The sequence below is a fragment of the Scleropages formosus genome, chromosome 2 (assembly GCF_900964775.1).
Source record: "Scleropages formosus chromosome 2, fSclFor1.1, whole genome shotgun sequence".
Lineage (NCBI taxonomy): Eukaryota > Metazoa > Chordata > Actinopteri > Osteoglossiformes > Osteoglossidae > Scleropages > Scleropages formosus.
The window spans coordinates 10623900-10637352 of NC_041807.1; the positions used below are offsets into that span (position 1 = coordinate 10623900).

The following is a 13453-nucleotide window of genomic DNA, read 5'->3' on the forward strand; positions in this document are numbered from 1 at the left end:
TTCAATTGCCCATGTTTTGTGCAATCAAGACTGTGCAACTCAACGTTCTTTCAAAACACTCTGGCCAAGTGAGTAAACTCCTGCAGATATTCCAGTAATCATATTGATTTTTGAGAAACACCGTAAAGACCAGGTTTTGGAAATTCTCACTGATATACTCTGGCCTTCTTTGACTCTGGAAACTTATGCACTTTGAACATGTTTACAAAAGCACAATGACCCAGAAATTTCCCTTGCAGAGGGTTTTGAGATGTATATATACTCTGGAAAGGTGACTAGGTGAAGCTTATTTGCATATTAAAAATGAAAGTATTAATATTTGGTGAACTACTGACAGCTTATTGTAGTTTCTTGGGAAAAACGAATTATAAAATTGTTACTTTGTCAGGCTACAAAGAGAGGCTGTTTGCTCTTGGATATAGATACATTTTTAGGATCAGATCAAGCCAGACTATGATAGGACGGGAAGCAAACAACAAGTCATTTGCAGAAAAAGAGTGCAGCAGCTAATCGGAGGAGACTTTTGACCGTGATGATAGTCTGCTTGGGACACACGCGACACATCTCTGCAGCTATTGGCTCACCTAGATGTATCACCCACCTCTTTCGGATATAAAGGTCCCGTAGTGAGCAGAGATATCTGCCTGCAAGAGCAAAATGAAGATCTTAAAGGATATTCTGGTTCTCCTGGCATTTTTTGTGGGAACTGTATCCTGTAGCACCAGGGAGTATTTCATAGGGATCAAGGAAATCCAATGGGATTATGCTCCTAGTGGAAAAAACTTAATTTTGAACAAAACTGTGGTGGAGGATGAGTAAGTAAACACATGTAATGGACAGTTTAAGGTGTGCTTCTCTAGAAATGTAGTTGGTTAAAACTAACAGGACCGTATTTTACGTAGCTGACGACACCTGACGCTCCATCCGTTCTAAACATATCTTTTTAGGCATAACATCTAATACATGAAAACTCATGATATAATTGACATGTGAGTCAGTGGGTCGTGCTGTAGGTGCTAATTTGTCTCCAGGTCTCATTGTACTGGGTCTGCATGTTCACTTACTCTGTTTCATGCAAATAATCCTGCTCAAAAGAACTTGTCTAGAAAATCATCCACAGTGGTTTGTTCGCAAACAGTGTACAAATGTATGTGTGCGTATGGATATGTGATCTTACGGCACTAAGACTGACACTATGAAAAGATTCCAGCAGACCGTGAAATATATATTAATAACTGAGGGCTATGTTCTTTGGCATAGCATTTAGCAAGTAAGCTAAGCTGTCAGTAATTCTTTTGGAAGCTTTAATAAGCAGCTGTGTTGGGATATGCATGAATATTGCATTTTGAAAGGAATGCAGCTGAGTTCCTGGCGCAAGGAGAGAATCGCATCGGCCGGGTTTACAAGAAGGCGGTGTACTTCCAGTACACTGATGGCTCCTTCAAGCAGGAGTTGGGGAAGCCTGCTTGGCTCGGCTACCTGGGGCCCATCATGTTTGCAGAGGAAGGAGACACGATCATTGTGACTCTGAAAAACATGGCCAGCAGGCCTTACACCCTGCATGCTCATGGGGTCAGCTACAACAAGGCCAGTGAAGGTGTGCTACATGGGTATTTGCACCATACACATTATACATGTATCACATGAACACAGGTCATTGCACACATGTCACAATGCTGAGAGGAGTATATTCAGCAACATGCTGGTCTGGTTGTGCCACCCAAGGCCAATCCTGCCAGCAGCCATAAGACTCTCCAATAAGTTGGTCAGCTGGTATTGTAGTGGTTAGAACTTCTGCTTTTGGAGCCAGAGGCTCAAATCCAACCTCCACCTGTAGTGCCCATGAGCAAGGTACTTATCCTAAATTGGTCCAGTAAATTTACCCAGCTGTATAAATGGGCCAAATAATTGGAAGTATCTTAACTTTCTCAGTTGCTTTGGAGAAAAGCATCAGCTAGATGAATAAATGTAAGTTATTTAAATAATTGTCCTGTATTTTTGCAAAACTGTTCTACACTTGTCTGGGTGATATTTATTCCTGTGTTATGTGATTTCTGTTACTGTTTTGTTATATGTTGTATGTAGGCTTGTGGAGTTTCATTCGGAAATAACATTTTTATCAGCCTACATCAATTTGCAGCCTTTCAAGCTTTTTATATTCACGCTTCGCAGATTATGCAACACTTCTCTATGAAACAATACACAGCGCAAAGTGGACATGATCAAAAGTACACAACCTGTAGCATGTTAAAGTATATTACATTAGGCAGTGCTTTGGTAATTAATAAATGTCATGCCAATGTTAGTCAAGTGCTATATAATTTTGAATACCTGCATATGCATACATAGTAGGTCTAGATATTTGTTTTATTGTTATATAAGCAGTGAAGGTGAAAATCCTCCTTTTCTGGTTCTTCCAGGTGCCGTGTACCCTGACCACACGGAGGGGATGGACAAAGCTGATGACCACGTGGGTCCTGGGCAGAGCTTCAGGTACGTCTGGAACCTGACGACAGACCACGCTCCCACAAAAGATGACACCAACTGCCTGACTCGGGTGTACCATTCACATATCAATGCTCCCAAAGACATCGCCTCGGGCCTGATTGGCCCCCTCATCATCTGCAAAAAAGGTTTGCTCTTTTCTGGAACATTTCTCAAAAGCTCTTCGTGTGCTTTAATATTATCTGCCCCTTTTGAAGGTGTTAATTTAAGTGTGGTGGTTTGGAATACAGACCTTGAACCTTATTCACATCCTGTTGTGGGTCCTGCTTTGCTTCCTTGGGAAAGCTGTTTATCCTGAGAGGCTAAAGTAAAATATCTGAGAGCAATAATAATTTTTGTGAAATGGTAATTTCCTTTGGATATAAGCATTACCGAAAAGAAATTAAGAGTCCACTGCTGGCATCCATTTATAAACCAGTTGGTATGGTATACTGATTAGAGCTGCTGCCTAAGGACTCAGAGATTGCAGGTTCAGTTACCAGTACTTGCTGTAGTAACCCTGAGCAAGGTCCTTACCCTGAATTGCTGCGGTATAAGTGACCCAGCAGTATAAATGGGTAAATAGTTTTAAGAAGTTTAACATTGTAAGTTGCTTTGGAAAAAAGCATTTCCTAAAAAAATAAACGTAAATTTGCCTCTTTTATGGTTGTCCGACCACTTTGATGTTGTTCTGTATGTCAATATATATCTAGAGAAGCCTCCAACGTGTCATATTGAATTTGCAAACATACTCGGAATTATTTTATCTCATTAGACACCCGATTAAGTTAATTTTAAGAAAATTGTAAATCATCATGGCAATGGGATCACAGCCAGCATCAGACTATTAGGATGTGTCCTGAATTGCCAGACACCTTGGATGTCCATGGAGACCAGACTTCAGACGACATCTTTGCACTGATGTTCACAATCTCTGACGAGAACCTGAGCTGGTATTTGGATGACAACATCAACACGTACTGCACAGCCCCCAGCAAGGTGGACAAGGAGGACCAGGCTTTCCAGGACAGCAATAAGATGTACTGTAAGTTTTACACCCTACAGCACAATGCACATGCAGGCTGAACCTGGCAGCTTTGTAAACTTTGATTTCGGCGTGCAGTTCTAAACAATTGCTTATTGTAAGCACGCAATATACCGGGGTCTTTAGTGCAAGACAGCATGAGGCTGGGTTTTGTCATTGTTTCTCATTGTAAATAGAATTACAGTACATCACAGGAAAACATAGTGGGGGGTCTTGCTTGTCCTCTTCATCAGCATTTCCCAAGGAAATGTCAAGAGCTTCCAAGCGTCTGGTTGCTTGTGTTCAGAGATATGCCTGCTTCTGCAATTCACAGTATCCTTCCTTTGAATAGCAATGTGACACTGTCACTGTGCAACTGAGCAGACTGGTGAGACAGTGAATGATGACAGCACGCGCTTCCTGTGTTCTTTGTGCTGTTGTTCATGGCAAGAGGGCTGGTTCATTTGACAGGCTTCATCTGCACCACTGTGACCAATGACTTTCACACATGCTGTTCCAGCCATCAATGGTTACGTGTATGGAAATTTGCCTGGACTGAGCTTGTGTGTCGGCCACAAAACCCACTGGCACCTATTTGGCATGGGCAATGAAGCCGACGTCCACTCGGCGTTCTTCCACGGTCAGATCCTGACAGAGAGGAAGCACCACGTGGATACCGTCAGCCTCTTCCCGGCCTCCTTTGTCAATGCAGAAATGGAGCCAGTCAATCCTGGCCGCTGGCTCCTCAGCTGTCAGATCAATGACCACCTTGGAGGTATGATAGGAACTATCTGCTCCTAAAGAGCCATTCTGTCACTGTGGCTACATAGCTCCTCTTGACTTTGAGTGGTGTGCGTCTAAAGGCCTCTCTCTGTTCACACCTCCTCCTCACTTCCCCTTGAGGACTAGTGTGTGTATGTGGTGTGAGAGAGAGGCTGTGAGTGTTTATATGTGTTTGAGTGAGTACTTCAAAATATAGTCATTGCCCAGTAATGTGGTCTAGGACAGCGCACTTTTATGACCGTGCAATTTTTACACCATATTCACTAATACGCACTTCCGGTATCACACTCATAAGTACTTTTTTTTGCTCTTTGTCCAAACCTGTACACCCTACCAATAACATTTGGCTCTTGCGCAGGTGGTAAAGCTCTCACATAGGAAAAAAAAAAAATCGCAATATTCATTAATTACTTCCAGATTAATTATAAATAAAATCCAAAAAATACTGTACTTTGTAATGTATACCAAACTTTAAATAAAGATGAAATATGAAATATATCCAGGTATGTTACATAATATATTTTCTGCATCACTTGACATCATGGACAAAGGTAAAAAAAAAAAAAATTATTAAACTTTGTTGTAAAATATTGTGATATGGCGCAGTATGTGGTGGACTTTGGAGCATTTTATGAAACACACAAAACAACTTGTGCCACAGAATAATATAACCTACAAGGATCTTTCATCAACATCAGTCTGAGTTCCGCAGTGTGATGGCGCCGATTCTTCATCAGTCCATTAAATATCATGATTCAGAGACATGGGTCAGGTGTGGCTGATTGTCGAGTAGGTCAGCGTAGCCGCACTTCGCCATTCCACAAATATTTTAGGTATTTTGCAAGTGCGGTTACCGTAAACGTTTCAGTACCTAACTCCAACTGACGTTAGCTGGGCATTGACAATACCGTACTTCAGTCCGTATTTTTGCTTCTTGTCTTATTGCAAAGTAGCTCTCGGTCCTGTGCTTCTATGGCCAATCTTGGAGTTACAAGGTGGCCTAATTTGAGCCCGATGTGCTACCAGAGAATTTGCACCATTACTTATTAAACCACACTCAATATTATAGTTATAGAATTACTTAGCATAAATTAGTTGCTAATGTAAATGTACCTTTAATTTGGATGTTCTATTGTTTTTGTGTGCTGTGCTTTCTAGCTGGGATGGAGGCCTTTTTTGAAGTAAAGAATTGTTTTCCTGATGTTCACAAGCCTAAACCGCATGGCAATGTCAGACAGTACTACATTGCTGCAGAAGAAGTAATTTGGGACTATGGACCCACAAAGATAAACCAGTTCACAGGAAACCCTTTGAAATCAGACAAGTAAGATAAATGGCTCTACAAATATAATTGTATGGCTATATAATAAAGCTATATTATTTGACTTCATATATTTAAAGCATTGTTACATTTCTTCATAAATAATTTATATTTAATGCCCATTCCAGTTCTTTTCTCTGCATTTATATAATTTTTTAATATCACCAGGGATTCAGAAACATTCTTTGAAGAGGGTGACAAGAGGATTGGAGGGAGGTACAAAAAGGCAATATATGTTGAGTATACCGATGATACCTTCACCAAGCACAAGGAAAGGACACCAGAGGAGGAGCACCTAGGGATTTTGGGTAATGCTGTTGAGTTTGTTCATTTTTCACCTACTGGGCACATTGTGGGAGAACTTGCATAACCATGCACAACGTCCTTGGTTTAATAAAGGCACAAGAGGAATTATGTCCCAGTGGGCTCTTTTCCAGGTCCTGTGATCAGAGCAGAAGTTGAGGACACTATCAAGGTGACATTCCGGAATAAAGCTACGCGGCCATACAGCATTCAGCCCCATGGTGTGCAGTACAGCATAGACCAGGAGGGAACCCTTTACAACTCTGTTATTGAAGGTATACACACTATTAACATATAATATATTTTTCTTAAGCAAACTGAAACTAATTAAAGCCAATCCTCACTTTCTTCTACTCTGCAGAAACTTCTAGGTCAAAAATTCTACTCCAAAGGATCAAAGGATCAAGTGAGTTGCATTTTGGCAAGGAAATAATATTAAATGAACTGATAATCTATAGAAATAGAAGGGTGTCTTTCTGGCAATAAATCAGATGTTGTTTTGCACTGGGATTGAAATCTGTACAGATCCCTAATGTCATTCTACTGCAAATCCTATTGGCAATGTACTGAATTCAAAATCTGCACTGACCTTCACAGTCATCCTTTGATGAAACATCTCTTCTTCTCAGAGTTGAACTTATGTGCGAATACATTTTTGGATTTTATCTTCTGGTAAAATGTAAATGTTTTAGTGTTGATATAAAGATAGTATGTGTACACACTTCTCTTGGAGCTCTTCTGCAAACCTACTGAAATCCCAGCAAAATAAATTTTTACTGTTAAACTCAACGATTATGAAACCACGTCAATAACACACGATAGCTTAAAACACTAGACAACATACTGTAGATGGGAAGAGACCGTTAACCTGAGACACTTATGTTCCATCTGCTTCTTTTCACAGTTTGGATTACAATTTTTTCATTTTTTTAAAATGATTTTTCATATCTAGTGATTATTTCAGAATGACTACAGTTTTGTCTTCTGCAGCTCCAGTGACTCCACCGCCTGCATCCTATGTGCTCCCTGGCTCAACCCACACCTATGTATGGATGGTGCCAAGTGAAGGTGGCCCTGTTGAGGGAGATGCAGAGTGCATAACCCAGCTCTATTACTCAGCCGTGGACTCAATCAAAGATACTAGCAGCGGATTAGTTGGACCCTTGCTCATCTGTAAGCGCAAAACCCTAAAAGATGGAAAACAGGTATTACTAAAATTTATTAAAACGTTACAGAGGTTACAATTATTCACCCATTTATATAGCTGGGTAATACTAGGTGCCCCTTGCAAAGAGCTGCTTTAGGAGCCGCCACAAGTATTATCCACACTGAAAAAGGAAAATGTTTCATGAATTTGTCTTATGCACCAACTCAAGTGATGTCCATCAGTGCACCAAATGGAACGAAACAAATGAAGTTTACTTAAGAATCACGTCTGCAATTATGTCTCTTTCTACAAATGTAATGTACAAATTGTGTTTTTGCTGAGATGTACATCACTTTGGAGAAAAGTGTCTGTTAAATGAATAGATGTAAATGTAATGAAATGTAAACCCAAAATCAAGAATGTACAAGTCTGACACAAGACATTAGGTAGTATAGTTACAGTACTGATATTCAGCTACGAGTGATTAATGTGTATTTCTACATACTGTGCATATGTTGTGAAGTTTCCATCTGTGTTCTAGAAAAATGTTGATAAGGAATTACATCTCCTGGCTACTGTATTTGATGAGAATCTCAGCTGGTATCTGGACGACAACATCAAGCAATTTGCAAAATCCCCCAAAATGGTCAATAAGGATGATGAAGACTTTCAGGAGTCAAACAAGATGCACTGTGAGTCTCTCCCTTAAAATTACTGTCACACTTTGTTTTTGGCAAGTAATAGAGATAATGATGTCAACATTGAAATGTGCCATCTTTGTCGCAGCAATTAATGGGTACATGTACGGCAACCTGAAAGGACTGAACATGTGCAAAGGAGATACAGTGTCCTGGCATCTCTCTGGCTTGGGCTCAGAGGTCGATATCCATGGCATGTATTTCCAAGGCAACAGATTCACCATCCAGGGGACCAGGAGAGATGCAGTGAACCTGTTTCCTCACATTTCCCATACAGTTATCATGAATCCAGACAGCATTGGTAATTATCCAAACATTCTGTTCAGCAAGAAGATGCAGTTTCTTTAAACAGCACACACTTTACCCAACCATATTGTACTGTTCATTGAGTTGCTTTGTTTTGCGTTTTTTTTCCAGTTTCTTTAAATTTCCCTTTTTTCAAGTACAACAGCACTTAATTTTAGTAGGCACTATTGGAAAAATGTCACATGAAATGTTTGTGACATACCAGATGAGTGCCATGGGTAGGAGTTTGAACACATGTTCCTGTGTATTTGTTTTATGCCAACAGGAACATTTGGGGTGGTGTGCAGGACCACTGATCACTTCCAGGGAGGAATGAAGGCCAACTACACAGTGGATAAATGCCGCTTTTGGGACCTCAAGCCCGACATATATCTTCACCATAAGACATACTACATAGCTGCCACAGAGATCGAGTGGGATTACTCACCCAACCGCATGTGGGAACACAAGATGCACGGCACAGACAGGTACCACTTCTAGACAGGAATTAATCCAAAGGGCCACCTGCATTTCAAATCCAACAGCAATGGGTAGTACGCTATTGTATGAAACAAGAAATTCTTCCCTCGGACATTTTGCCCTGGCTGAAAGTAATGTATTATTTAGACTGCAAAACCAGTGACATTTTCATTCATACCGTAGTGCTGTACAGTACAACTTTCTGTTACCTTGCCTTTAGTCTATGAAATTTGTAAATTTCTTGTCCTATCTTTTACAGCCCAGGAAACACTTTCATAGAAAAAGAGGATAAATTCATTGGCTCTAAGTATAAGAAAGTGGTGTACAGGGAGTACACAGACAAAACTTTTACTCGGGAAAAAGAAAGGTTACCACAAGAGGAGCATTTGGAGATACTAGGTATGCTTTCACAAAATTTTTATATTAGATCTTCCTTCTGTTAGACCTCGACCATTAAACATGGTTCTAAATTTTATTCTTCTTACCACAAGGGCCCATAATTCATGCTGAAACTGGCGACAAAGTAAATATTGTTTTCAAAAACATGGCATCAAGACCATACTCTATACACGCACATGGAGTGAAAACAGAGACTGCCGAAATTCAGCCAACACCACCAGGTAAAAAAAAAAAAAAAGATTTTCCCCATTTTTTTTTATTTATCACTATACTTCAACGAAACCTAACAGAATAGACGTGCTATAAACACGGCTTTCATGTAACCGACCAGTGAAGTTGAGGGCGCTGCTGTTCCTTCTAAAGTACTTGATTTTACATGCATCAAATTCATTTTCAAGAACAAAATTCAGCAAAAAAGGGGCATATTGTGTCTTCATTAAAATCATCACTGACAGATGTAAGACTGATACTAGGGTTGTTTTAAACAATTATTCCGTAATGATAAACTACCATTACCCAAGTTGCTGAGACACTTCAGGATTTAAACCTATTGTTAAAAAGAACAATATTATTTACTGGAGAGGGTCTGCTGAGGAGGGTGTGGTGGCAATGCCCGCTGTGTGGCGGGTCTGGGGTTCAAGCCCTGCTTGGGGTGCCTTGTGATAGACTGGTGTCCCATCCTGGGTGTGTCCCATCCACCTTTATCCTTGTGCCCTGTATTGCTAGGTAGACTCCAGCTCACCGCAACCCTGCTCAGGACAGGCAATTGTTAACATTGCTTGGTTGGCTGGGTCTGGTACGCTTAGATGTCCCCCACCACCATCCATTCCTTGTACATAAACAGCAGTGTGTGAACAGAGAGCTGGTTGTTTGCTGAGTGTTGGCCTGAAGTCTAAGTCACACTTGGGCAGATTAGTCCTTGCTCTTCAGGCTTGTGATTGCCAGATCTCCACAATAGTTTTTCAAAAAGGCAAGGGATTTTGTTTCTCTACCTACCCTGTCCTACAATGTGCAGAAATATTTAACTGTATTATTCTGTGTGCTTTGGGAGAAACCACCGTGAAAGGCCTGCTAACACAATGGTGCTTTCTCTTAGGTGAAACACACACATATACTTGGTATGTTCCCAAATCTGCTGGGCCAGGTCCAAATGAAGAGGAATGTCTCGTTGGGGCATATTTCTCCACAGTGGATGTCACTAAGGTACAGTGGAATACTTTCCATCTGAAAAGTTATGTTTCTTGTCTTCTTTCTTGGTAATGGTCAGCTTTATCTGTAATAACCTTAATCAAAAGGTCTTGGTTTGTGGATCCTACATAAAAAGTCACAAAGACATGAGTGACCTGAGGGCAACGCTTTCTCCCTTCTTGATCAGGACTTGTACAGTGGTCTGATTGGACCTCTTGTCATCTGTGAGCGCAGCCTTTTGAGGAAAATCGGATTAAAAGAAGAAATCAAGGAGTTTGCTCTGCTCTTCATGGTGTTTGATGAGAATGAGTCCTGGTATCTGGATGAGAACATCAAAAATTATGTTTCCAAAGGGAGCAAAGTTCAGAAAGATGATGAAGAATTCATTGAGAGCAACAAAATGCATGGTTTGTACACCTCAGAGGTTTATTCCTTACTCAGCAAAATCAGAGGAAAATGTGGTGATGTACACCGAATTATTCTCCAGATTCTCTTCAAACCAAGTGAATTGAAAGTTTAATTACTGAAGTAACAGGGAAATAAATGAAAATATGTATGGCTGAGTGACCCAGTGTAAGTAGTGTATCTAGCAGTGTAAGGCACCTCGGTGAATAAGGTGTGTGGGCTGATAACACTAAACAGAGTTAATTGGAAGTTGCTTTGGAGAAAAGCATCTGCTACATGAATAAATGTAAATGTAAATAGCTCACTGTTATCATACCTCAAAATTTCAGAGCAGTAAAGACTGTTATTCTGAGATGAAATTATTTATTTATTAATCAATCACTCTTCTGGGGAGAATTTTAATTTGGGGAATCTTGACTAGAAACTACATAAGCATCTCAATCAACATTTTTTACAGTCCGTTTTAATCTGCAGTGTGTAAAGTCAGCTATCCGCTCGGCAGACGGCGTGCACGATATGTTTTTCATACAGAAACTAACAGAGAGCATGAGAAAAAAGCTTTGCCTGGCAACTGGTCTTTTAAATGAATGAATGGCCTTTTATACGTGGTCTTGAGTGTGACGCTTTGTCCGTCTTATCCATTCCTGGGGCAGGGATCAATGGGAGAATTTATAACAACCTACGCGGGCTCACCATGGAGGTGGGGGACAAGGTGTACTGGCACCTCATGGGAATGGGCAACGAGGTGGACATGCACACAGCACACTTCCATGGACACAGCTTTGAGTACAAGGTAGAGACGCCGTGTTACGCTAAAAACCTACTGGATGAGAAGGGGACATTTCATTTTTTGAGAGCTGAGGTCTGCAGGTGAACTACAGCTCAGCTCTGTAGTTCATTGCTTCACATGAAGTTTTTCCAGGCGTAAATCACATGGTAATTAAAAGACATTGTAAAACCTACAGGTCTAATCGATAAGACCTTGGGACTCTAGTGATTGATATATATACAGTATATGCATTATAATATACGTTATGATGTGTCCTCCAAGCAGTGTTGCAGTAGTCCCTCATGGGCACGCAGTGCTTTTATTACGAAGCTGGACATGTGTGGAGATTTTTTCAGGTTCAAATCTCGGAAGAAGAAGCCCTGCTCTTGAATAAGTTAAACACCCTTGTCAGTCTAGGGCTAACAGCTTACATAGTGGTTAGAACTGCTGCCTTCAACTGGAAAGGCAAAGGTTGAACTCCCACCTCCAGCTTTAATACCCTGTGCTGCTCCCCTAAAAATTACCCACCTGTATCAAAAGGTAAATTATCATAAACTGCTTTGGAGAAGAGCGTCAGCTGAATATGTAAATGTATATTAGCCACAGGGGTTTTATACATACGGAATTTAAGGAGAAGAACAAAATGTAAAGAAATAGCTGGGGCTACCTGAAGGTAATTTTGGGAAACATTCGTAAGCTGCTAGAGCACAATACGAGGTACTAGGAGCGTACCAGGGCTGTGAGGAGAGCAGGTCCCTGGGCTCGTCTGCTCGTCTGCTCGTCTCAGACCTTCAGACCCCGGCTCTCATAAATTGCTGAGCCGCCAGCACCCGCCGCGCTTAGAAAGACAATGGACAGAAGGAAATGTGGGGAACCAGGGAAGGAAGAAGGCAAAACTGCATATAACCAGCGAGCGGAAGTGGGGGAAAAAAGCAGTCATTTTCTGTTTGCTGACTTTTATATGCTTGAGTTAATTATGGAAAGACATGCAGCGATACAGGGTACGCTTTCAGCATTTCTGCTGCCACTTATAGGAAGGGTAGTTTTTTTTTCCAACTATTTGTGCATTGTGGTCATTTACTCCTTTAACTATAGCTACATTACCTCAGGTGGACAATCAGGGTTATGTTTGTTTTACGACGGTATTCTTTTTATTCTTCTGTACTCTAGCTGAGTGGCACTCATCGCCATGACGTGTACGAGCTGTTCCCCGCCACCTTCCAGACTGTGAAGATGAAAGCACAGTATCCAGGCACCTGGCTGCTGCACTGCCACGTCACGGATCACATCGTGGCTGGCATGGAGACCACCTACACCGTTTTGGAGAAAAAGGGTAGGCTAACCAGTTCAATAGTGTTTGGAGCCGTGTCCTTGTTCAGTTCACTCAGTAGTTGAAGCAGACCAAATGCTTTTGGGGTACTGTGTTTTGACTCTCTTTCACCTGTAAGAGCAACACAATAATTGCTGATTTTGTCTTCTTTTTTCAGGTTCTGGAGGAATAAAAGGTTTTTTTCAGGGTCTGTTCAATAAGAACTAGATGGAAATTCAGGATTCTTGTAAATTTAAGCTTATTTTAAGAAACTCTAACTTGCAGTTTTTAAACAACACTATACAGAAATATGCAAATGAGGTGATCAATACTCCTCTTATTGAGATATGCAGTGGCAGTACCTCTATTTGACCGTGACCCATCTCTACTATTATGTCTGACATCCTGATCTGATGAAGACTGTCACAGGGAGCGACTGTCCCAATTCCAGCTGATGCGACTGACTGTCGGTACATTCATTCTAGACAAACAGAGGAGAAAAATGAACCATCAATACTGTGGGGCAGGAAGAAAATACTATTTGAGGAAACTAAATCATGGTAATACATCAACTAATTCCTGAGAACAGCCATGTCCAAAAAAAAAAAGGGAACGGAACAGTCCATCATTGTTCACTAGTTTTATTCATAGCTTAGGAATCCCAGAAAAAAGTTGAAATCCATGAGTTAAAAAGACAGAAAATCATAATGCATAATATAAATAAATATTTATTCACAGTTCAAGGTTATAGTGCTTACTCCTCAATATACAGAAAGAGAATGCGTTAGGACAGCTGCAAGAAACATTCTTTCACGGAAATTTTCCCTCGTAGTAATTTCCAGCACGTGCCAACATTTA

General features: G+C 40.7%; 1 protein-coding gene across 1 annotated transcript; it reads left to right on the forward strand.

The window, feature by feature from the left end:
- Positions 1-322: 322 nt before the first annotated feature.
- cp (ceruloplasmin) lies at positions 323-13266 on the forward strand. The gene is made up of 20 exons (XM_018761899.2): positions 323-815; positions 1353-1597; positions 2421-2633; positions 3356-3529; positions 4029-4283; positions 5450-5615; positions 5781-5920; positions 6050-6190; positions 6277-6321; positions 6906-7120; positions 7604-7754; positions 7849-8061; positions 8332-8533; positions 8785-8924; positions 9017-9145; positions 10021-10127; positions 10300-10519; positions 11171-11310; positions 12457-12619; positions 12774-13266. The coding sequence occupies exons 1-20, from the start codon at positions 658-660 to the stop codon at positions 12821-12823; spliced, it is 3267 nt and encodes a 1088-aa protein (XP_018617415.2). The 5' UTR covers positions 323-657; the 3' UTR covers positions 12824-13266.
- The last annotated feature ends 187 nt before the right edge of the window (positions 13267-13453 follow it).